Source organism: Cuculus canorus, chromosome 2 (assembly GCF_017976375.1).
Source record: "Cuculus canorus isolate bCucCan1 chromosome 2, bCucCan1.pri, whole genome shotgun sequence".
NCBI classification, from domain to species: Eukaryota; Metazoa; Chordata; class Aves; order Cuculiformes; family Cuculidae; genus Cuculus; species Cuculus canorus.
In genome coordinates, this window is record NC_071402.1 from 92,604,882 (window position 1) to 92,630,884 (window position 26,003).

The 26,003-nt window shown below is 39.7% G+C and overlaps 2 protein-coding genes across 7 annotated transcripts in view; one reads left to right on the forward strand and one right to left on the reverse strand.

Annotated features, from left to right (window-relative positions):
- The first annotated feature begins 487 nt into the window (after nt 1-487).
- On the forward strand, nt 488-5,352 carry LOC104062152 (transmembrane protein 14C). The gene is made up of 4 exons (XM_054058910.1): nt 488-639; nt 1,742-1,843; nt 4,223-4,307; nt 4,529-5,352. The coding sequence occupies exons 1-4, from the start codon at nt 564-566 to the stop codon at nt 4,584-4,586; spliced, it is 321 nt and encodes a 106-aa protein (XP_053914885.1). The 5' UTR covers nt 488-563; the 3' UTR covers nt 4,587-5,352.
- A 1,335-nt stretch (nt 5,353-6,687) lies between these two features.
- Nucleotides 6,688-26,003, reverse strand: part of MAK (male germ cell associated kinase) — a 34,207-nt gene continuing 14,891 nt past the window's right edge. For 3 of the 6 annotated variants that reach the window (XM_054058907.1, XM_054058906.1, XM_054058908.1), the window contains exons 8-15: nt 24,647-24,814; nt 22,619-22,936; nt 21,384-21,574; nt 20,721-20,851; nt 18,944-19,075; nt 16,934-17,008; nt 14,094-14,222; nt 6,688-9,897 (exon numbers count right to left, since the gene is read on the reverse strand). In XM_054058907.1, coding sequence (XP_053914882.1) covers nt 9,743-9,897; nt 14,094-14,222; nt 16,934-17,008; nt 18,944-19,075; nt 20,721-20,851; nt 21,384-21,574; nt 22,619-22,936; nt 24,647-24,814 — 1,299 coding nt within the window. In that variant the 3' untranslated portion in view covers nt 6,688-9,742. Of the gene's footprint in view, nt 9,898-14,093; nt 16,021-16,134; nt 17,009-18,943; nt 19,076-20,720; nt 20,852-21,383; nt 21,575-22,618; nt 22,937-24,646; nt 24,815-26,003 lie in introns of all 6 variants that reach the window. The other 3 variants (XR_008448537.1, XR_008448536.1, XM_054058909.1) reach the window with 3 other exon arrangements.

The following is a 26,003-nucleotide window of genomic DNA, read 5'->3' on the forward strand; positions in this document are numbered from 1 at the left end:
TGCTACCTAGACCCTGGTCCTATCACTACCAGCCTTTATAAACAGTCCCTCCCCAGCTTTCTTGTAGCCCTCCTCAGGTATTGGAAGTTTGCTATAAGGTCTCCCTGGAGCCTTCTTTTCTCCAGGCTGTACAAGCCCAACTCTCTCAGCCTGTCTTCATATGGAAGGTGCTCCAGCCCTCTCATCATCCTTCTGGTCTCCTCTGGGTCCATTCCAACAACTCCATATCCTTCTTATGGTGAGGATTCCAGACCTGGACACAGTATTCCAGATGAGGTCCCACAACAGTGGAACAGAAGGGATCTTCTCCAAAGAATGAACAGTGTCTGGAAAAAAGATGCCTGAAAGAACGCATGCATTCTGTCTAACTTCCAAAGGATAGAAACGGCTAGTGGGAAGTTAAGTCCACCGCAGATTACCCTTAAGTCCCACAGGTCCCGCAGCAGTTACCACCCCCGCATCGCCCCGCCCCGCATCCCGGCGAGGCTGCCCGTCACGGCGGGCGGGCGGGACCTCCGGGGGCGGTGCGGGAGGGCGGCCCAAGGTCGGAGTGGCGCCCGCAGATGGAGTACGACTGGCTGGGGTTCGGCTACGCGGCGCTGGTGGCGGCGGGCGGCGTGGTGGGTTACGCCAAGGCAGGTGGGTGCGGGCAGCGCTGTGCGGCGCCGGGGGGACCCGGAAAATAGCGCTGCTTCCTTCTCGCCTGGGAGAAGGGCTCGGCTGGGCAACGCAGAGCACCTTACAGTCGTAGAATGGTTTGGGTTGGAAGGGACCTTGAAGGTCATCCAGTTCCAACCCCCTGCCATGGGCAGGGACACCTCCCACTGGATTAGCCTGCTCAAAACCCATCCAGCCTGGCCTTGAACACCTCCAGGGATGGGGCATCCACAGCTTCCCTGGGCAACCTGTGCCAGTGCCTCACCACCCTCATAGTGAAGAAATTCCTCCATATGTCTAGCCTAAATCTGCCCCTCTCCAGTTCATACCCATTGCCCCTGGTCCTATCACTACAAGCCTTTACGAACAGTCCTGCCCCTGCTTTCTTATAGCCCTTTGAGGTACTGTAAGGCTTCTGTGAGGTCTCCCTGTAGCCTTCTCAACTTTAACTCTCCCAGCCTATCCGTTTATGGAAGGTGCCCCAACCCTTTGATTATCTTTGTAGCCCTCCTCTGGACCCGTTCCAACAGCTTCACATCCTTCTTATGTTGAGCATTCCAGAACTGAACACAATACTGCTGTGGGTTTCACAAGAGCAGGTTAGAGAGGCAGAAGCCTCTCCCTCGCCCTGCTGGCCACACTTCTCTCAATGCAGCCCAGGATACTGTTGGTCTCTGGGCTGTGAGCGCACCTTGCCAGCTCATATCAAATTTGTCATCAATCAGCACCCCCAAGTCCTTCTCCACAGGGCTGTTCTCAATCTTGTCGTCCCCTGTCCTGTATTGAAACAGTGGATTGCCCCAACCCAGGTGCAGGACCTTGCACTTGCCCTTGTTGAACCTCATGAGGTTCACACAGGCCCACTTCTCTGGCTTGTCCAGGTCCCTCTGGATGACATTCCATCTTAATGCCAAAAAAGCCTCACCCTGGTCCGGTTTCTTTTGCTTGGTTTAGATTTGGTTTGTGATTTATTTATTATTTTTATTAGTGAATGTGAACTTGCAAGCACTTTTGTTTGGTTTTCAGGCTTGCTTTATCTGTGTTCTTTCACTAAATGCTTGTGTTTTTTTTTCATTTATTCAAGGCAGCGTCCCTTCTCTAGCTGCTGGGCTTGTCTTTGGTGGCTTAGCAGGACTAGGCGCTTACCAGCAATCAAAAGATCCAAAGAATGTGTGGCTTTCCCTCGGTAAGTTTGCTCAGCACCAACATTCTGTGCTTCGGTGTTCAAGGCACCAGAGCAGAGATTTCCCTGCAGCCCGTGGTAATGACCATGGTAAAGCAGGTTGACTCCCTGTAGCCTATGGAGGACCATGGGGTAGAGGTGGTAATACTAACCTTATTTTTTTTAACTGGCATGTTTCAGCTAGGTCTGTGCCCTTTTATTTATACAAATGTTGTAAGTGGTGGCAGGGCCTCCTGCTCATAGCCAGGAGGTATTTGTGTAAGAGCACCAGTACCTGGTTCTGAGACCTAGGTTGTCCTTCTGGAAGCCAGAGTTGGTGAGAAATACGTATCTCTGCCAGATTAGCATCCGTGTTAAACTCATGTAGGCATATGGAGCACATGTGAAAAATACTTGGTTTGTGAAGCATTTTTAGCCTACGGCCATGGAATGGGCATTTTGGCAGTGGTGAAAGCAGTGAGACAGGCAGTACATGGCTATAGGGAATATTGATTTGCGCAGGCATCTCAGAAGAAGAGCAGTAGATGTTTTAATGCATCATATACCATGGAAGAAACAGATTGAAGGACTTAGAAATGAAGAGAAACTACCTCTTCTCCTTGCTTACGGTGGATGGGACAAGAAGTGGGCTTAGCTTGCAGTTACCCTTCAGGTGAAGGAGAAGGATAAAATGACAGTGGAAAGTATTATGAAGTACTGGAAGAGATCAGGTGAACCTCAGAGGTTTCGATCACTGCAGGGCGTTAGTAACTGGTTAGACCAGTATCTGTCAGGAATTGATAGTGTTTTTGTGCACTAGGTTAGCCTAGGTGACCTCTTGAGGTTTGTTCCAGGTCTGTAACTATGCCGTATGATTATTAGTGTTACGATACTGTAGCATTACAGCGATTTAAGACTATTTAAAAACAATTGGACCTGATCACACAGTGTGCTGAAAAGCTTTATGATGCCTCTGGTAGATACTGCAGAGGACCAAACTGCCTTGTCAGCAAGGCATGAAATGTAAAACACAGCTAAGTGTGAAGCAAGGTTTCCATTTGTGAACTGTCTCTTTTGCTCTGATATGGTGTGGGAGTGGCTGTGCATCTCCAGCACAAGTTTTTAGGTGGTGGTGTGACAAAAATGAGCAGCTTCTCTATATCCTGATGCGATACATGAAGTGCTTTCAATGGACCTCCTGAAAGTGTTGTTGTGTCCCAGTCTAGGGCAACTCTATATATATCCTTTCCTCCTCAGCCCTGCCTGTGATGTGCAGTTACAGTGCTTTACGTTGGTCACAGTACGTCAAGAGCAGAGATACAGAAAAAGAACCTTGACAGAATATCTTTAGAATATTTTTTGCCCTGTCTGATGCAAACAAACTTTAGGTCTTGGAGAAAGGTATACAACACGTCCACCCATCTTTCTTCTCTGAAGATACAATGGCCCTGTACATTTTAAGTGAATATGGATGGGGTTCTTCTTCCACATTGAAAGATTAAATCATTTGCAGTAATGTTTAACATGTTAGTTGCTCTTTCAGTTTGATCCCCTAGATTGCTTTCTGTTTGCAGATTCATATTTTCAAGTGGGGTTGTTTTCTTTTTAGTTGTAGTATTTAATGCCACCTTCTAGTTCAGAATCACAGAATGATTTGGGTTGGAAGGGACCTTAAAGATCATCCAGTTCCAACCCCTCTGCCATGGGCAGGGACTCCTTCCACTGCAAAGCCTCATCCAACCTGGCCTTGAACACTTCCAGGGATGGGGCATCCACAACTTCTCTGAGCAACCTGTGCCAGTGACTCACCACCCTCACAGTAAAAAAAATTTTCCCAATGTCTAATCTAAATCTCCCATCTTTCAGCTTAAAACCGTTACCTTTTCTCCTATCATTGCACTCCCCGATAAAGAGCCCTTCCCCAGCTTTCCTGCAGGCCCCTTTAAGTACTGTAAGGCTGATCATAAGGTCTCCCCAGAGCATGCGAGAATGTCACAAAGAAATGGGAACTGTAATAATATTTGCCTCCCACACAGTGAGCTTTGTCACTGTCCCAGCTTTCTGGCAGTTTTAAGCTTATCTCTATTCAAGGAAATAATAGTTCTTCTGCAAATAAGGAAAAACTGAGGGAGAGTTAGTGACCTGCCCAGAAAACTGGAGGTTGTGGGCAAGCAGACAGTGGTTTCAACCCTGATGACATCTACTAATTTCTATTGAGCAGTGAAGCATGTTTGCAACAGGCCTGCTGTTTAATGGAAGTAAGTAAAATATTGCGGAAAGAAGGGAGGCGTTCCCATCTGTACACATAGGCCCGTTTGGTTGGCACTGCTGAACATCCAAGCACTGCAGTGTTGTGCTGGTATTTCTGTTTCAAATGGTTCTGACTTGGCTTCTTCTCAACAGTGGCGTCTGGAACCTTGTCTGCTGTTATGGGAATGAGATTTTACAACTCCAAAAAAGCAATGCCTGGGATAATTGCTGGTGCCAGGTAGTCACCCGTCTTTTGTTCTTGTCTGTATTTTTGAATACACATTTTATTTAACTTATTTGTGGATTGTATTTTAAAAATGTTAGGTGGCAAGTTCTGTGAAAAACAAAATCTTCTGCTGGAGTTTAGCTAAATGAAATCATGTCAGTGTTTTCTTCCTTCTTCATGGGATTTTTGCGTCCACACCTTTTCTGTTTTATAACAACTGTTCTGTTCAACAGTTTACTGATGGTTGGACGGCTTGGATTGCAGATGATGGAAAAGCCTCTTAAGCCGTAAGTCTGCATCAATTCACTTGAAGACATGTAATTGAGAAGCCTGAAAATGCAACTGCCTACATGTGCTAGACAAAAGTGGAAAAGGCACTGCTCTCTGTACATTGTATTTGCATATCCTAACGCATAAATGGGTTGTGTTTTTAGAGGGCTGACATCGAGAGCCTTTGTATCTTCCAGAATGGTATTTCTCTTAAAAAAATTTCTACAGTATGAAGGAAGAAAATATGAGGTATATAGCATTAGTTTAGCTTTTGTTCCTGCAGCTTGTTGTAGACAAAGGCCTCGGCACCTGAATGCAGATAGTTGCAGGATTGAAGCTTAAATGGACGTCTGGGATTGTCATTCTAAAATCACCTGTACCCCTAAAACAAAAGGAGAGGTGTTGCCAATTTGTCACTAGTAATTAATATAACAGACATGCTTATTATGTTACTTCTCCCTTTCTTTGCCAGTTTATCTGGTCATCATGTTTGTCAGTCAGTCAGGGACTTTCTTCTAGCACTGTGTGTTAGAACCTGAACCTACAAAACACAATCATGGGGGAGGCTGTCAGGGTTCTGCTGTAATGCAATGAATGCAGACCTGTTACTTGCAATTATTTGTAAGCAAAAGTGCCCAGCTAAATGTCATTTGTTTCACTTTTATAGATTATTATTAATAAATCAAAAATATGCTGTATTAGACAATGCTGAATTGTAGGCATAGCTCTTGCATTTCACAAGAATTAAAATGTTATTCTAAATAAACCAACCAATTATTATTACAAACTTTTGTGTTCTACGCAACTATTTTGTTCTCTAATTGTTCATCTGGATTCATATGGTGCAGTGCCTTTCCTGCAGGGTGGCTGGATATATTTGCAAACATGAACTGTTTAAATAATCTATTCCATTCCTTGAATCTAGTGACTTGTATATATAAAAATAAATCCCATGAATTTGGGGAGTGGTAGAGAACAAAAGCATGTATTCAGGCAAGTGTTATGTAAAAGTGTTGGGGTTTTTTTTTCTGAGAGGAATCATCTATTTTAGATTTGAAAAATTCTCTATGAAGTTTAAAACTGAAGGGCTCAGTTGAACAGTGTTTGTCCTCAGCTGATTCCCTTGCCGTCTGAAATCATTCTAAATATAAACCTGCCATACAGAAATAATCCTGGGAGTTGCACGAAGGTGGTAATGTATCCCTTTTCTGGTGTCATTTAATTTGCATCCCTTCCTGCACGTGATCCGGACGTCAACCTTTCTTCTTTGACCTCTGTTGCTGGGATCAACGGAAGCAGTGGGGGTTGATCCATTAGATTGGCGGGTCTGGAGTTGCTCAGAGTTCTCTAATTGTCAGGCAGGAGGGTGACATCTTGTGGTTGTCCCTCCTTGTCGCAGCAAAACAAGCAGGGCAGTGACCTCGCACTGCCTGAGCAAGAGGGGCCGAGCTAATCCATTGCAGTAACCAGGCCGTGTAGTGATTTGCCAGGCAAGTCACAGTGGTGAGGGCTGCAGTCAAGCCACGATACCAAGTCAGCAGGTGGGTTCCAGATCAGCAGGGACGTTGCCAGGCATGGACACAGCTCTGGCAAGGGTATCAGCATGGATGATGATCCCTCCTTGCAGCCCTGTTTTGCCAGCAGCCTGGTCCCACTACCTGGGGCAGAGTGAGAGCTCTTGTAGGGGAAACTGTACTCAGGGCACCTTCCTACATCCCTTATTCATCAACAGAGTTCAGCTTCAGGTGCTCGCCCGTTTTTACTTTTTTTCTCTTAACCTCCTTGTGTAGACATGAGGTGCACAGGACAGCAGATGGCTTGTTTAGAAATCATCTTTTTAAGTGCCTAACTGGAGGCTGTGGCCCCAGCATTGGTGGGCAGGTGTCTGAATGTCTGCTCTAGCTTGAAAAGGTTAATAAGCTAGACAACACAATTTAAAATGGATTATTTTCCTCTTTGTATTGTTTTTGAAGCAGCTATCTTCTATGGAAGTAAGATGCAAACATAAAAGCATCTCCTGCAATAAATGGAGAGTGGCCATGATCCTGCAGTTTTCCGGTTGTGTAATGTTAAATCAGGTAACTCACAGATTTGGACTGACATTGCCCTTCAGTGGAGTAACAACAATAGAAAGCCAGGGATTGTACTACTAAGCTTTTAAACTCTTAGACCAATGTGTTAAGGCTTACTGCTGTTTCATGAGCTTTGCAAAGCAGTGGCTTGAATTGAGAACTGCACTTTTCACGTTCAGGAGAAACAGTAGCAATGCAGACAAAGAGAGGAGACAAAAGCTTGAACCTCAGCTATTTTTTACCACCTTGGAACTTCTTAAGCAATAGATGGTATTTCTGCACTAACAGTTCAGTGTGTGAATATGAATCAGAGTTAAAATGACTGTACAAAGTCTATTCACCTATTTTTACTATTTTTTCCTGCTGTTTTACAAAAACAATTTTTTAACACTTGCATGCTTTGATTATGGACAAGCAAAGACTGTTAAAGTTACATCAAAGCTGTATTCATTAGCATATGGTAAGGACAGCATGTTTCTTCCAGCCATATTTAGTGCCACAAATGCTATCTATTTTTCTGCTCTAAGTGACTTATGGACATGTGAGTTATGGACACATTAATTCCTTGACCAGACTGAAATTTTAACTAAGTCATTGGCCTCTTGTACTAGAGATTAGTGATTTCATTCATTTTTAAATTATAAAACCAGTGCATTTATGGCCATTATAGAAAGCCTGAGGTTGTCCTTCATTGCCATAGCCAGTTACAGATATATTCTACAAATAAATTAAGATGCATTTAAATAGCATAGGGGCATCTTTTAATACTTAAGGGAATGACAAATACTTAAGCCTAGACCAATGGCGTTGAATTAAAGTTTCTAGTGCATTACTAACTAGATATTCCCTATCCCTGTACAGCTCCTTCAGTATTAAAGTAGTATTTTTTTTGGTGCAATTTTCACAACAAAATACTTGACTTTGGTACAACTGTTTTGTAACAGATTGAATGGATTTCTAGTAAGTTAACATAACTCATATATTATGGCACATTAGGTCAACAACAGGAACTTAAATTTTTATATGCAGCTACAAAAGCCATACAAATACATTTCTTTTTTACAATGCTTAAAGTAATCATTAACAGCTTTACATCTTTAAAGAACACACTCATTTTGTACTTTAAAGCAGCAGGTATAATGTAACTTCTAAGGCTAAAACATCTATTGCAGACACAGTTATCACAAGTAGCGTAGCTCAACATCCTAAAAACAATTTATTGTACATTGCAAGGTTCTTTGTGGGATATTATTTTAAAACTTAGCAGAGAAGCCAGGGAAAGTACTGAATGAGCATATAAATGGTGAGGTATTGCATTACTAAAGGTGGTGTGTGTTTTCAGGTACCTAAGTTGGCCTTTAAGATCTAAACCAGAAAGCAATGTGTTTGGTTCTGGTTTGAGCTAAAGCAGAACCAATTCTCCAACTTTTCAGCTAAGCCTCTTCAAGTAACTTTGTTTTCTGAAAGTTAATGGGTTTTTGAGACAGTGTATGCCTCTAGAAATGAAAAAAACTAATTTCTATCACCGAGGTAACAGGGCACTGGTATGTAGAGAGGCCATGGCTTATAATTATTCCTATGTAAACTAAGGCCATCCTCAAAATGGTAGAATGCCTTAAGTCAAAGGGTGAAAAAGGGGGTCAGACCCACATGGAGGAGCAGACAGATGACCCAAAACTGACTAACAGAGTATTCCATTCCATATGTGTCATAGTATAAAGCTTAGGGATCATAACGCACAAGCCCTTTTCTTTGATGGCCAGTGTCCAGTGAGGTCCTCATCTGTCCATCTACTTCTGATCTGCATGTTCCTGAATCCAGTTCCTGAATCCAGCTTCCATCTGCTAGAGTTCAGTCCAGGACTTTCCCTGTGCCTGCCCAACAGCATTAGGGGTGACAGAATCAGGGAAGTTTGATTTGGTTTTATAAATATTTGTATATATTTTATTATTTTCTTATAAATATTATTTTCCTCTTTATTGTTACTGTTTCATTAAAGCTGTTTTAGTTTCCAGCCCACAAGTGTCTCTCTCTCATCTCCCCTTCCCTGTTGGAGTTGGGGGGAACTAGGACTACAACTACCCAGTTTAGCTGCTGGCCTGGATCAGGGAGTCTAAATGGGGACACTTTGAAGAACAGCCCGATATTCTCCTTCATGTAGCATATTCAGTAGTTTTACTGTGTGATCAAACTAAGACATGTAGAAACTGGAGTTTACTGACAGTTTATGGCCTTTTTGGCCAATTCACCCTGAAAATGACTGACAGACTGCAGTAATTCAGGCTCCTTAAAATGTCATTGTGCCACTCCCTTGACAGGACAGATATAAATCTCCGCAATCTTCAACCAAAAATGACCATAAGCTGATCATAATACTAGAATCTTATTTTTAGGCTTCACTACAGACTGGTGAGGTATATCTAGCATCCAGTACTTTTTAAACTATTTTCCAATATTGCTATATCATTCTACAGCCATTTATGGCCTAAGTTTTTTGATCCTCCTTGTGTAGTATTTATCAGCGGGCTGCTGAAATCTTGCTAGAAGGACTGAAGTTCTCATTGCTAATATGATTATTTGCATATTACAGACCCTAAATAACTCTTAGGTAGAAGCATGTTCTGAAATCCTTGTATAATAGTGAAGTGTTCTCCACAAAGCCCGATTTGTGCTTTCACTCTCATCTTTCTGGTGAGGAACCAGCTGAATGCTTGAAAGCTTTGTGCTGCTCTGCTTTAGCCATGCTTTTAGTGCTCTTGTATTTGAAATCAAGAGTATGCCAATAGTGGACATTGCATTAGGCGAACAACCATAACAGTTGTTTTAGAAGTACAAGGATAGGAGATCCATCTATAGAAAAAAATGTCGAATGTAACCTACCTCTTGGTAGCTTTGGCAATATTCTTTATACACTACTTCAATAAATCCTACTTTATAGCCAGTATTTTATGTGGTATTGTATGTATTGTACAGGTAAAAGAACATGAGGTCTTTTTTCTTCTTTACTATTGTATAGTCGTAGGAAAAGTGAGAGGAAACAGGTTTTTCAGGCTTCCAGTGCTGGAGAACTGAAGATAGCTCACACTATCTATAGGGTGGCATTTTCTATCTGTTTCCTCCATATTTAGCCACCCAGTCAGTTCTTCCATGTACTGGCTGAATTGTGGGTGGTCGAGTTAAAATAGTCATGTTTTTTGCTGCTGAACTGAAAGTAGGACCTGGTATCTGAGCATGAGCAGCTTTGGTTTTCCAGGAATAATCTGAAAGGAACAAGAACTCAGTATTAATTATGACTCTACAGTTATGACTCTTAAGATTAAAGACTGCGAGCTTAAAGATGACTTGTGGTACACAAGGATGCTAACACAGCAGAATGCTTTGGTCTCTGATACGTGGTCTACGTTTGTTTTCAGATAAGCTCAATGTTATAGTTCATGTATATCTTATTAGTAATTCTCTTCTACTTGATACTTGTTCCCTGAGAACAAGTCCCCTGAGAGAAACAGTCCCCTGAGAAAACATTGAGACTGAAATACAGTGGTAAAACTGATGTCTATGTCTATACATCTGTATGTCCTATAGCAAAATGGCTACAGAATCGACATGTTCTTTCCTCAAATGTTGGAAAAAGCTTATAATTATAACATTGCTGAACTTAATATAACCCAAACAGCCCAGATGGAAGGACAGCTTCTGGAGACCCTTTGTTCCTTTTGCAATTTTATGCCTTTATTCCCCTTCTGCTTACCTGAAAACTTCTGGTGTACCTGGTGGTGAGTCACCTTCTTCTCATTTTCCCATTTCTGTATCAATTTTGTAGGATCTATTCCAAGTCCTTGGGGTTTTTTTATCCCTTATACTGGCATAACACCTGGTCTCAGGCACTGGTAGTGCACTACTATATTCCCAGCATTCCTAGATTTCTCCTTTCTGCATTTCATAGTCACTACTTCTTAGAATGGTTTGGGTTGGAAAGGATCTTAAAGATCATCTAGTTCCAACCCCCCTGCCATGGGCAGGGACACCTCCCACCAGACGAGGCTGCCCAAGGCCCCATCCAACCTGGCCTTGAACACCTCCAGGGAAGGGGCATCCACAACTTCTCTGGATAACCTGTTCCAGTGCCTCACCAACCTCGTAGTGAAGAATTTACTCCTTATATCTAATATAAATCTACCTTTCAGTTTAAAGCCATTACCCCTTGTCACTACATGCCCCGAGTCCCTCCTCAGCTTTCTTTTAGGCCCCCTTTGAGTACTGGAAGGCTGCTACATGGTCTCCATGGAATCTTCTCTTCTCCAGGCTGAACAAGCACAACTCTCTAAGCCCCTCTGTCTTCGTAGAAGTGCTCCAGCTATCTGATCATTTTTGTAGCCCTCCAACATGTTGGGGACACTAGAGCTGGATGTGGTACTCCAGGTGGGGTCTCACCAGACCAGAGCAGAAGAGAAGAATCACTCCTTTGACCTGCTGGCTATGCTTCTTTTGTTGTGGCCTGGGATATGGTTAGCTTTCTGGGCTGCAAAGCACTTGTTGCTGGCTTATGTTAAGCTTCTCGTCAACCAACACCCCCAAGTCCTTCTCCTCAGGGTTGCTCTCAATCCATTCTCTGCTCAGCCTGTAATTGTGTTTGGGATTGCCCCAACCCAGGAGCAGGATCTTGCACTTGGCCTTGTTGAACTTCATGAGTTTTGCACAGGCGCACTTTCAAAGCCTATAAAGGTCCCACTGGATGGCATCCTTTCCCTCCAGCGTGTTGACTGTACCATACAGCTTGGTGTTGTCAGCAAACTTGCTCTATTCCAATGTCTATGTTGCCAAAGATGTTAAACAGTGCCAGTCCTGATAGTGACCCCGGAGGAACACCACTTGTCACTGGTCTCCACTTGGACATTGAGCTGTTAACTGCAACTCTTTGAGTGTGACCATCAAGCTTCCTGAAGCTTCATGTGATTCAAGTAATTACCCTGCTGCAGGGGATGACTGCTCATGGTTTTCTTCATGTTCATCACCAATTCTGCCTCTCTCCCAAGCCTTTAACGTCAGTCATTTGGGACCTCTTTTCATATATACAAATCCTAATATGATTTCTTCTTATATATAAGAAATATATACACTCCTTCTACGCCTTACCATCATTTCCTTAGCATTCCTAAACTATCTCCTGCCCCTTTCATTCCTACTTTTGTAGTTTAGTTTTATTAGGTATTACTGATATATATATATATATATTTAATTTAACATGTTATGGGTAAAATATTTTTTTTTGTGCCTATATATCATTCTGTTTCTTATGGAAAACCACCTTTTTTTGGTGGTACTTTTCACCAGTGGGTTGAACTGGTCAGGAATATCTGAGAATCAAGACATTTTAAAAGGAAGTATTTCAGGGAATTAAATCTGGGGATCAGGTCTCCACCCCTTTGAAAACCAATACTATTCCTTTTTATTGTAGGCTGGCATTTTCTATCTTTCATCAGCAAGTACGATTCCAGCCTACCCTCTGTTGGCAATGAAGGTCATTTTTCTTGGGTCTTGGCATTGCCTCTTACTCAGAGAAATTGATCTTTTCTACTGCATTAAATTATTTAAATTATGTCATTAAAAAAACTAAGAGAACAAATGAAGAAAGCAAAACCAATTTAGCATAACGTACTTCAGTTTGGATAATGCAAAGGGTCACCAAAAATGTTAATGTTCAAATATTGACAGGCAGGAGATAAAAACTTGCCATTTGCTTCATTCTTCTCTCTCCTTCCCATGTAATTCTGCAGAGTTTATGATAAATATGGGAGGTTTAAACAACAAGATTCTTGCTCTTCTCCAGGGTACGGACAAGTCTCTTAATTGACCTCCATCTGCCAGCCTTTCTGTCTTTTACTCTACATTTTCCATTTCTAATTACAGATTAACAGTGAATTTATTTCCCTTTGGATCATCATAAGTCATTCCTTCTCATTCTCACTATTCGCAGCAGTCTAGAGATAGTTGCAGATTTTGCCCTCCTGTGAACTTCTTGATCCAGACACTCAGATATCAAAACTCTCGCTGCTGCGTTTCAGCGGTGAGTTGATAAGATATTGAAGTGCAGCTCCAGCCTTCCCTGGTAGGTTTCTGATCAACTCAGAGTCAGAACATGCATACATCTAAGTGTATTTTATATATACCATCTCTGTCCTTCCCTCCCTCTGTCCTCAGAAGTCACTTGCGAGTTCCTAAGATGAAAAGGTAACTCAAAAGTTGATTAGTTTAGGGCCTTTCTGTTTCCTCGAAGTAACTAGAAAAGTCTCGTGCTGGGTTTGGACAACATCTCTAAACCTTCACTCACAAACCAGTTTCTCCTGCATCCTGGGCACTTCTGTTCCTCTTCTCTGAATTGGAAATACACCAGCAAAGAAGGGGCTCAGAAGGCCATCCATACTGTAAGACGATCCAAGGTAACAGTTACATTCAGAAAACTTTTCATATTTTCTTTAACTGATGATGGAACAGTCCTTTAATGTGTTTGTTCATGTGATGTACAGTTACGCCATTACTGTATCATAACTATTAAAAACTGGTCATTTGCATCCTTGTTTGGCTTTTACCTTCTATAATGTAACAATACTGAAAGGTGCACTTCACAAAGCACTCTTGTGATATTTCATGGATACAAGAGTAGTGTCATCTCAGTATCCACAGACTTACACAACCACCACAGTGAGATGAAGATACAGTGAAAAACTGCCTAATATGGCCACCATGGAACCCACAGGCCATCTAGATAAGGCCAGTAAATAAGAGAAAATAATTGTAGTTTACTGCTTATACTTTATCTGTAACATCATTTTTGCATTTACTAAGTCACTTGATGAGTTACCTTTTCGGAAATTGTTGAGGCCACTGTAAGCATGGATCAGCATCATTCAGTTGCATTAACTGACATTAAACTAAAGACCCACACTAGGTAGTCCCAAGCTACATGAAAGTCACTGTTCAGAAAATGCCTCCAAATACACTAAATAATAAGGCTTTTTAAAAAAACGGATTTGTTTTGCATACTTACTAGCTGGTGACTCTTATTTCCTACTAGCTACATAAATCATGGATTTCTGTTTGTGTTCATGGCCATCTAAACAGTTGTGGAGTTAGGTGTTTTTACAGTTCTGCTTAGCTCTTCACCACTTATGAACAGTAGTTGAGCAAATGGTCCAAACCTTCTAAACTTACAAAAGGTTTACACCTTTATTTTCTCTTTCACGTAACAAATAACAGTAGCAGTAGTTTCTCTAGCAATCAGAACTGCCTCTGGATGCCTACATTCAATTCACTTATGTTCAGAACAAATTTATGCCCAAGGATTTTATTTACAAAATTCGAGGAAAACCTTACTAAGGGCTAATATATCTTTTAGGAAGCATGGGAAAGGAACATTTCTCTTTGCCTTGGATATGTATGATAAAAAGATCTTTCTTACCTGATACAGGTGCACCAATAGGAGCTAGCTGTATCCGTTGTCCAGCCGATCCAACTTCTTTTTTATGAAAGGAAGGGATATATACTCCTGATGGGCTGTAAGCAGCACCACTTGCAAAGCCAGCATTTCCTGTTGACATTACAGAGTTTTAGTATATTCAGCTGCATTCAGAAAAGCTTCTCTACATTGTATAGTCACTTTAAAACATATTTGCAGTCCCACAAGAGTATTAGGTATGAGTGATCTTTAAAAACTTCCTATTGCTTTTCCGATGAAAAAGGTATATATTCATTCTTTGCTTTGTACATTAGTTGGCCCTTTACAGCACTTAACAATCTTGCTGAATTGCAGATCCAGTACATCTGATCTGCAATTCAGCAGGAATAAAGCCAACAGAGCAGGATGAACATTTCTTTAGTACTTTTCCTTAAACTTAACCACAAAGAAAGTTTATATTGAGTTTTAGAGACAGGTAGGATCTTACCTTTTACTTACAGCTGGAAGCTGGTTTAAGCACTTCAGTATTTGAAAACTAGCACTCAACAGTGCTCTTGTGCTCAAAATGTTTAGCCTAAGTCTATGTAAAATAATGGAACCAAACTTCTCTTGTGGGAAGAAGTGCACCACTTGAAGTTGACTTTGCTGGATTCATAGTTAAAGGCCTGCTATAAAAGTCAGACACAATTACCCTCTTTCTTTAACCCCGCCTATAATTTTATTGTGCCTAGTTTTGGTCCAGATCTTTCTTAGAAGCAGTGCTGCCTTGGGAAGGGTGACATAACCATTCTCTTTTTGAAGCTGAGGAACACTGTGCATTTACACATGAAATTTGTATAGAAATTATTGTCCAATAGCAGAGGGATCTCTCTGCTCCAAGAAAATCCTTACCTTCTCCATGTCATCACTTGGGACAGTGTTAAGACTGCTAGCACAACATCCAGAGAGAAATGCTTTTCTCTAGTTATGTGGTTCTGTATTCAGTAATGTTACATTTGCAAACTACAAAGCCATACACAGTAGTTTTAATTTGATCTTTATCAAGTGTGAGCATTTGTATCATATTAATATTCAACATAGTTTCAATCATACTTGCAGTAAAACATGCAATATCTGATTTGACAGTTTTTCTGTCTCCTAAATCTCTAGCCTAAGTGTAATCCTAAAATGTTCCTATTCAAACACTTACAGTCCTCTGTTGTAATTTCAGAGCTCAGAGCACTGAATTGCTAAGCTGCAAAACTGGTAAATCTATAAACCCTAAAAAAAATATACTCAGCTAATTACAGCTGTGTTGGGTGATTGTATACCTCCCTGTTCAGGAGAACTAACAAAGAGCATTCAGCTAACTCGGTTCTGCCAGTCTCCCCAGACTGTTGCTTCTATCAGTGCTGTAAATAGTACGGTCTCCATGTGGCTTCCCTGTGTCAAGCTGATCAATGTCTTCAGCATAGTAAAGAATGACTCAAAAGTCCTGATGAAAGATAGAATTTTATTAAAGTATTCCAATAAAATTTAACTTTCTTGTACTCTTTAAGTTGTTCTTCCTTTCCATGAATTTGCCTGAAAGACAAAAGCAACACGCTTTTAGTGGTTCATTCACCTGCGTCTGCACACACACGTATTCTCTTGTTTCCCCAGTTCCTAATTATTTCACTGGGAGTAATTCATAGCTCTCACAGCTCAGTAGCATTCCTTAAAATTCTGAGGTCTGGAAATAAGAATATGACAGGCCTCCATTAATATAACTTCAAAAAGAATACTTCTGTTTGCTTCTTATCAACAGCTGAGAAAAGCTGCCTATCCGTCAAAAATTGCTCAACTATTTTTTGGTTCTCCTTACCTCTCAATATCCAATGGTCTCTATGAACTCTTCTGCAGGAAATGGAAGAGCGTAGCCAACAGAAACAGAAAGGTCTGGAGGGGTGATCTTTTGTTGGATGTGAAAAAGAGAAGGAGGAAAAAAAGTAGTTCAATATAAAATTACGGAATAACTGCAAATTAAAACAAACAAAAAAAAAAACTGAAAAGCACAGTTCCTTACCTCTGGCTACTGCTGTGCAAAAGAAGGAGTTCTTGCTATAGAAGTATCCATCCATCAGGCATCCAGAAGGTCTGGCAGCCGGTGTACAAGCAAGCACTCATGGCCATGATGTCAGCAAGTATGTGTGTCCCAGGCTGCATCCCCTACCTCAAACAATACATACCTGATCCTTCATAAAGGATAAAGTCATTGAATTGTTTGAGCTGGGTAGTGAGTTCAAAAAAGCCTATGGAATATTTGCAATGACGCACATCACACGAACTGTATGCACCAGAAGGGCCAGAAACTGGGACACAGATGAAACATTCCAGCAGCTTTACAATGCTCGCAGAGAACAGTGTGTTCAGACACAAACTAGGCTGCCTGGAAACCTAAGTTTCCACCCTGTTCTGCTAAGGTAACTCCACCAAAATCTATGCAATCACAGCACTGTAGAACAGTGTTAACAGAATAAGAACGTCAATGATGCAAGATCCGAGTGCTGCTATGAACAAGCCGTTGCTCAGGAGAGATGCATACGCTGCTTTTTAGGAAGCATTCTTCACCACTACTCAGCAACAGTGCAGTGGCATGCTGTGGGTTATAATTAGGGTAATAAAATATTCTGTCTTTTAAAGCACAGTGCCAAGAGTCCAGAAGAAGTCACAATGAAGAGAGCTAGGTTTGACAAAACCGATTACAACTGAAAATGAAATATATGATCATCTGGAATGTGCATAATAAATGCAATTTTTACAAGAAAACGTAAAAAAAAAATATGAAATGCAGAAAGAATCAGGCTATAATTGCTATAAATTACCTTCTGGATCCTCTAATTTTTCATTCAACCTCTCTTTGCATGATAGCTTTTCAATAGGTATAATTAAGTTCTCATCTGTAGACAAGGAAAATGAAAGGAAGAAAAAGATGGAAAGACAGAAGTTTAGAAGAAGTGTATGAAGAACTTGAATAAGTGATATAAAAGAAATGAGGGAAAAAATGAGGGGAAGAAAGAATAAATATCTGAAAGTTTTTGTAACTGTAATGTCTTATTCCTATGTTTTCTCAAGCAGCAAATATTACTGTAATTAGTTACTTCATAAAGTCCTTTCTACTAATGGGATAAAAATCTGGTTTATGAACCAAGCAATCACATTCCAGTCACATGAATACATAAACTACAAGTTTATGCACTCAGGCATATCAGTAATGTTGACTTACAATTCTTCATGAACAAAGCATTTGCAACTATTTGCTCTTATCCTATTTCATCTCAGGGCAATGTTGTGGATGAGGAAAAAAACCTAGCACTTAAATAAACTAAACAGTTATTTTAACAGTCAGTAGCACACTATCAACTTCCAATTCTGTCAATAAGAAAAAAAAATACCCAATTTACATGTGTTGTGTTTCCATGATCAGTGCTCCAGCTATCCTGGTTTCACGTATGTCTGTCTTTAATGTTGTTGCTTCCCCAAGTATATGAAACATCACACGCAATTTCAGATCTTGATGGAAATAATACCAAGTATTTTGAAACACAGAAAATAATCAGTCAGTTCCAGTTGGGTTTTTTTCTTTAAACTTTTGGTAGATACCCAAAGTTAGCCAGTAAGACAAAAGCAGGATTTTTCCCATTAGGATTCACCTTAATTTTATTTTCAATGTAACTCAGGAGGTAGATGTCCAGCTTATTGATGCATACTTTTGGAAACAACTCCTTGCCTTTTTGTGCCCAATCCCATTGCAGACTATTTTATGAATATTTTAATTAATTCTGAGGCACCCAGATACTATATTTTTGAAAACAAAAAGGTACAGATGATGATTGTTTTAAAAAGGTACAGATGATGATTGTTTTAAAAGGTCTGTTCTACTCCATCAAAATTTTGTTTAGTGCTGTTATCTTTCCCCTTCAGATTATTTCCCCTACAGCTCACCTGACTTTCAGAGGGAAAATCAGGTTTGTTGACACTACAGACTGGTTACTACAGTTCTATTAAAAAGAGGTGCAGCATCTGCATGTAAACAAACCTTCTAAAGCTCTTTCTGTACAAGCATGTAAGGCTAGGTGGTTTCTTGCCATTAAAGTATTTGGGAATGACTCACGCTAGTTGGACAATGGCTGCAAAGTTAATGAGAAGGTAACCTCCAATAACAGGTTGATGGGACTGTGTAGTTAAAGTATAGAGCTTCGTGGTTAGAAGATAGATTTTAGTTTTGAGTCTGATGCTTTCCTCAATGAAATCTTAGATAAGCCATTTGACTAGTCACCCTCCACCCTATAAAATGCTGTTAATAGTGTTCTTTGCAAAATGTAGTACCAAAAGGCACCTTACTGCAAGTTATTTGCAGAAAATAAGATGACTTGTCATGCACTCAAGTATTTAGGACAAGGCTAGTATATTGTTAAAAGACACCTTCAGAGTACTAGGCAATACTTTTATTATACGAGCACACCATCCACCATCTTGTTTCCATATAAGAGACTGCTGTTTGATAGCGTTCCATGCCAGGCAGTAACGAGGTCAAACCATTTGCTTAAATTATACGCAGTAAAATAATGGTCTGAGAGGACTATCAACAAAATATATCTTGTCAGAAGTTTATAACAGAGGCTGGTCTATACTTCCTTTATGCTCTGGAAGCAAAATACATTGTTCACATATGAAGAAGCTGGTATTTTAAGAGTCTGTCACTAAAGTAAGAGACAAAAATTTTAGCCTAGATGCTAAGCCTGACAATAGAGGTTAAACCAGATCGTCTGAACAAAGTTAATTGAATAAAGTATGATGAGATATAATGTGACCACTTTTAATTACACTTTTACCTGTAGTATTTCTGTTGAAAGTCACTGCCCCTCCAGTATGTGCCAGTGGCTTAGAAAACAACTGGTTGTTCCAGGTTCCATGTGACCCTTCTTTATCGACTGCTACTAAAGAGACATTCTTAGGGTTCACACCTTAGAAACCAAATGACAGAAAATGTTACAAATATCAATTTTCAAACTTAATAAAACTAATGAAAAATGGATGTTTCTAGAACATTAAAGCACTACTGAATTATTTGTGGTATAACATAAACACCATTAACAGAAAAGATTGATGTCCATTGATTAGGTTAGATTTTTTCAGCCAAACCATGAAAACTGGAGACATTTGTTTAAGAACAACTCTCTTCATGCTTTCAAGAGTACTTTTAAAAGCCTTTTTAGTACAGTTACTTGGTTTCTATAAAACCATAATCTCATTGATATTTTTGACTGTCAAATTAAGACAAATTAAAAGTGCCTATCAAAAACTAAGGTTCTCAAGGCTAAAAATAAACAGTTTTTTCAATGGATAAGTTAAAATGTAGGACAAAGAGGTACGTGTTACTTCAGCATGTTACAGGCATTAGAGAAGTTAATGGGATTACACAGCATGAAAGCAGCTCCAAGATGTAGTGGTAACAGAAATAAGGTAATATCGATAAATAACAAATATGATTCTTAGAGCTGTTGTCCTCTTAAGAACTCACATTAATTATTTTTTACGTCTATGTCTTTTGCACTGAAAACTCTACTAAAAGCAGCGAGACATCAGGAAAAAAACGATTCAAAAAGAAAACATAGAGATGAACTTTCCATTTATATTACCTGTAGACAGGGAAGCTCCCCCTACCTCACTGTTTTTTTCTTTTCCTTTTGGACTTAAACTTTTGAGCCTCTGAGCATCCTATTTATCATTCAAAAAGTGATTTCATATTCAGAAGTCATCACTGGCCTAATGAAGTCCTGATAAACTAGTGACACATTGTAACAAAACAACTTGCTTGGCCTGACAATCAGGAACAGCCATCTAAATTAAGCCACCTACATTCTCATATGCGGATTGCAGTAGGAGTCATGATACACATACTGTAATTGTGCAAACAATCATGGAAATAAAAAAAAGATTCTTAAATGAGACACCAAGGCAATAACAGAATATATTCAGAATACTAAATGAAGGAAACTTTCCCTTTTCTTTCTTCTCCTTCCCATTCTTATTCCTAGCAATTTACATAATTTCATGTTAATAAGACTATACTATCTATTTATTTTTAAGAAGGATGACTGCCTTGGGAAAAGAATTCCTACCAGTGCAAGTGGCTGGTATTTCTAAGCACTTCCTACCAAAAGTGGTGATTATGCTTATCAAAACTTTAAGTACACCAAACCTGATAATGCAAACCTGAGAACTATGCACTATATATTTATATATGGGTGGTTTCTTTGGTCCTCAAATACAATTCCTTGTGGTCAATCAGGATATATTCCTAGGAATGCAAGAGATCTTGGATTCGTATTACTGAGGGTTTAATATGTTTCTGGTTGTAAGACAGCCTGGTGAACTTTTATGAAGTCTACAAGGAGTCTTGAGCTCCCTTCCATCTTCCTCCTTATGTAGTCAGGACCTTCTGCATCTATTGCGATATGTTCTGGGAAAGACATTTAGGCTAAAACTTGAGAACCTAGTCTGGTTATGAAAAGTGAAATTATCCAGTGCAATATCTAAAGTTTGAATGTACTGTACGTAGATTCTTCCCAGCTTGTATTTTCCTTATGTATTGACTTTTATCCTTACCAGGTAGATATCTTGATTGTCTTAGATAGTACTGTTTTGCTGAGGTATTTGATCTTCCAGAATCATTTCTCATCAGAACCTTATTTTGCCCTCCTGGCTGGATACAGCACGAAGCTTTTTGTTCTTGCACACTGAAAAATCAAAATGTTCAAACAACGTGAAGAACTCTAGCTTAGGAGAAGCTGACCCTAGCCTGAGGAGTACAGTGCTCTTTGCTTATTCTGCCTTCAGCAGTAGAATTTATTCCCACAGAAAGTAACACCTAAATCTCATTCCTCATGAGAATTTGATGTGGGACTTCAAAGAAAAATAAATGCATCCAGCACTACTGAATAAAAACAAATGTGGTTAACTGTAGCAGAACTTTCCCTAACTTAACTGACAAAGGAAATAAAGTTAGTATATCTGATTTTAGTAAAACATAGAGTTTCTTAATAACACGACAAACATCCAAACCATACAGTGTCTGAAAACAGACTTGATTCAGTTTGGATATTACTGGAGCTGTATCAACGTGACACCCAAAGCTGGCCTGCTCATGCAGCTCTTGTCATTCTTGCAGACTTGTACACTTGGTGATTTAAATTTTAGCAAAGTTGTCTTAATCAATCTATAAATCTACTAGAAACCGTTTTCAAAAAACCTGTTATTTTTAAGACTTACCTAAAAAGACATTCTTTGTTTTTCTTTTCTTTTAACAGTGCAATGCTAGGTTTCTTTGAACATGACATTCCAAATTCAGTGTCATCCAAGTCATCCCAGCTATCCACAGCCTTTACCAAAGTCTGACCCCACCGTCTTCTGTAGCTTTTAGCACCTACTGCACCATTCTGAGGGCCACTAGCTGCTTGTTTCTGTTTTAAATGGGGAAAAAAAAATCAATTAAATTCTAAAATTTTATGCTTTATCTACCTGGCTTCCTGACTACCACCTAAGAATTTTGAGGGTATATTTCCCCATTGTGTTCTGCCTATTTTGTTCATGGTCTTAGATTTAAGCACAAAGCATAGCAATAATGCTGGTATGTATTAAATTGCTCAACTCTATCCTGAAGTAGTGAAGTTAACATTCTATTTGTAGACTCAGTTCAGTGCTCAGCCTCTGCTACTGGTATCTTGCTGAACTCATGCTCTCAACAGCAGCAGATGAACTGTCAAGAATTAGGGCACAGTGGTGCAGAACATTCATGGCAATCATGCTCAGGGTTTGAGTGCAAACTGCCATAGCCCCAAAGTAAATATAGCAAATAACAGAAGTTAGTCAGGACTTTAAAGCTGTCTTTTCACCTAATTGTAGGTTGCTTACCAGTATTTTCCGAATACCTGTTAAAATACTTTTTATTCTAGTTCAGAGGGTGTAAGTGGAAAGCAAAAAGATTGTAAACTAAAGTTTAATATTAATCTTGCTAAAAATCTTACAAGCTTAGGAATGGGATGAAGTGTTGAGTTCTACGTGCTTTCAAGTGTTGCTCAGTTTCCAGCTATCTCCCAGTAGCCAACAGGTGGCAGTCAGAGAACTACTGTCATAAGGCTGAGCTTTCTCAGATATTCCTGCTTGAGGCAAGTGAAGCTGGCTCCCTTTACACTTCTCTATTGTATACTAAAAATGCTGTTGTGAATTGTTTCTCAAAGGGCAATAAATGACAGTAGTCATAACTATGTTACTGCATAAGCATGTCAGTAAAGGCTTTTATAAATGAACATATATTGTCGTTGCAAGCAATCTATTCTTCTGATTTGCTGTAAAATTTCAGTAAGTGGCCAGTTATAGCCTTAATTAGTCCTTAATTATCTATTTTTCCTCTAATAAGAAGCATGACAACTTTCAAGGGATCACCTGGTTGAATATTGTAAGAACTTTTAATAAAACCACATAAGTATGCATTGAAGACAACTTACTGGCGATGAGTTTTTATTGATGGCAGGAAAAAATGTTTGTGCCGGTAACTGCTGTTTTGGTACTTGCTGGCTAGCTGCATTCTGAGGTAACTGAATTTGCTGGAGAGGCTGGTGGTTAACCTTTGACAGGGGCTGTGGCTGTGTTTTGTCAGGTACATTAGGTGAAGATGGAGGTTCTGGCTTGGCTATAGCTTCCAGTTTAGGTAAAGCTGGCTTTGGCTCTGTTGGCTGAACTGGTTTAATAGGCGTCTGCTTCTCCAAATACTGTGGAGGAGGTCCTAAAACTTGGCCAACTTGAAAGTAAGGGTACTTCAAAGCCTGGAGAAGAAGATATAACACACTAATTTTACTCCAAAAAGTTGACTTTGTAACCCCATCAAGGATCTAAGCAGGTTTCAGAAACATTTGAACAAGATCTACAGCACAAATGCGAGATAGATGCATAATGAAATCATACGTAAACAGTGTTTATTGATAACTTGTCAGGTCTGTATTTTAGACTCTTCTCATCAACTGCTTTAAGAAGACGGATCACTTGTATGTGTTACAGCAGTTATGTCTTATCTTTTCCTCTTTACATCTAGGTTTTGTGGAGCCTGAGTTTTGAGGTACATTTTAACAAATTTCAATATTAAAACACTTAAGTCTCCACTACCCTTACCACATGCTTTATTACATGTTTCCACTCCTAACTATGTTTCAACAACATGATGAACAGCTTTTAAATTTAAAATAAAACAAAAAAACCCACCCAGAAGTATGATCATTGTCATTTAATATTATGGGGTTTAATGAACAAAAATTTCTCCTTCACTTTCTTATCATCAGCTTTCCCCATTTTTGTTTCGCCTTTGAAGTACACTCACTGTGCCTTCCTGATGTTTATTAGGAAACTATAGTGCCTACCTTCAGGCTGATGTGTATTTCATTCTTTTCTCTGACCTTTTTATGTCCGCTGCTATATACACAGCATGGACATACCCTAGTAACACAGCTCTTCCTGTGTCCAAACAACACACTGTTTTACTCCTTCCTTACTCTTTGTTAGTTCTCAAAGACATGTTTTGCCTCAGCTGCACTTAAGAATTGCTGCCTTTGTACATATTTCCATGCATGTGTATTAAATCTCACTTTTGGCTGTGGATTGTGCTGTAGCTCGTTCTTGACAACTGACTTGGGCAAAAGCCAGTTATTTGCTTTCATAAAACATCATTGTACATAGACACATATAGCACCAGACTACAGTTAGATCTCAGCGAACAATAGATATGCTTTATAAAGTGGAGAGAAGCGTTGCTCTACTTGGTACCATCTGCGTAACCACTTCTGAATCATTTATATTACATCCACCTAGGATAACCTGCAGTATGTCTTTTTTCCTTCCCAACTGTATTCCCCTTTTACATCTGCTAAATAGGATTGCATTAGGTATGAATACTCAAAAAAACCAGTAAAATGTAACCATCTTTAGTACTTGAAATATGTTTTTTAAAATTAACTTGGAGAAAAACTGAACTTTGTGACCTATTGGTATGCTCTTCACAAAATTCTCTCCTTACCACTTTGTACAGTTTACATCCCATCTCCAAGTAAAAATAATCCTTATCTCTTTCATACTGTATTCCATCTGCAGCTTCACAAAAAGCAAAGCTAAATTTTCAATATGCCCCTTCGTAGAGAGAGGAGGGGAAAAAGGCGTCAGCAAAAGTAACTTATACTTAGAATTCAGGAAACTTGCAGCTTAGATTTTTCTCTGTCCAGTACAGAGAAAACTTTAGAATATGCCAATACAGAAAACAACATTGAAGAAATAACTGAAGCATTTATGATGTCTGCTGAGCCAGGTTTAGAATTTTCCCTCCTCATTACTTTCTCTCATTCCCAACTAAATGTTCAAAATGAGGAGACTTTCCTCTAGCCATTTGGATTATATCCATACTGGATAAATCAATTGGTTTCCACATTTACAATTTTTTTAACAATGCAAGAAAATTCAGTCTTATACTTAAATCATTCAGGTGCTCAGACCTGACTTGCTGTAGGTCTCTTCTTTGGATTCCAGTTCAGTGTATCACTCATAAGCTGTATTGCTTCATTGCTTGCGTTTGGGATGAGAGTTTTTAGGCTTATAGGGACACACTGTGGGAAACGGAAATTCATGGCGGAGGCAAGATGGTATCCTTCAGGCCAGTCACTCTGTTTCAAAGGAGAGAAAATGAGTACCAAAAAGAGAACAAGGACTATATACCTTTGAGGTATTAGATCAAATTTAATTTTATGCAGCTTGAGTCATGCTTGGTCTGCGTAGCTCCTTCCTGTATAGTGCAAAACAGACATTCCTATTTTCCATTAGAATTACTACACCACCAGTGAATGCAGCATGAATCCCCGGTGGCAGTCCTTCTCAAGCTCTCTGTAGGTAAAGGCAGAACCATCATTGTGGATACCACACTTAGACATATACTACCTGAAGGAGAAGAGACTGCAGCAGTACCAGAAGCAGTATTCAACGTACCATCTACCACAGAAATGAGCTCAAACAACAGACTTCAATATGCCTTCTTTACAGTAGAGGTAAAGCCCCTCTGCCCAGCATATCATGGCTGGGTAACCATGATGCAGCCTATAAAATATATCACCGATTTCACCGTTAAGAAGGTCTACGATTAAATTACAAGTGGACACTATTGCAACAGAAAAAAAACCAACCCTGACCATGATTGAGTGTTTAACTTTCCAGAAGTAAATCTTGAAGCCCTTAGTTGCTTCCTAGCTACCTTGTTTGAATACAGAATTACAGGATTATCAAAGGTCTCAAGAGATCATCTAGTCCACGCCCTCGTCCCTTCCTGACAGTCTCAAAAAGCTTCCAGTTTCCAGACTCAAACACCACTCTATAAACAGTCTTGGTTCTTCTCAAGATTAGAAAAGCTTAGGTTTTTCTTGCAGCCATAGAAAAACTTCTTGCTTCCTCTAGAACAGCCTTTTTATACTTTAGAAGGTATATTTCTTCTCCTTTCTTCCAGCCTTCCTTTCTACAGGCCAAAGAAACCCAAACAATTGAATTCCTGGATATAGGCTTTTTAAGTTTGTCTTATTCACTGGACTCTGACTTTTCTCTCTTGAAAGACAGAACTTATAAGTGGTATAATATGGCAAGCAGAACAAAAATTAGTTCGTACATCCGTGGACAATAATCCTTTCTCTACACACAGGTATGGTATTTGTCTGTTGCAGCAAAATACAGTTGACATACAATGCCCTATAAAGCTCATACATGCTCTTCTACAGAAATTTTAGCTGGATAGTTACCCTCAGATATTTACACGGCTGATTAGTCCTGCCTCAGTATAGCACTCTACTAAAGAAATTTTTAAAAACTACA

What these genes read in the sequence shown, in the direction of transcription:
- LOC104062152 (XM_054058910.1), top strand. Translation starts at nt 564, where the DNA reads ATGGAGTACGACTGGCTGGGGTTCGGCTACGCGGCGCTGGTGGCGGCG. An exon ending in GGTGGGTTACGCCAAGGCAG is followed by an intron (nt 640 to 1,741) that starts GTGGGTGCGGGC and finishes CATTTATTCAAG; the next exon opens with GCAGCGTCCCTTCTCTAGCT. An exon ending in GGGATAATTGCTGGTGCCAG is followed by an intron (nt 4,308 to 4,528) that starts GTAGTCACCCGT and finishes TCTGTTCAACAG; the next exon opens with TTTACTGATGGTTGGACGGC.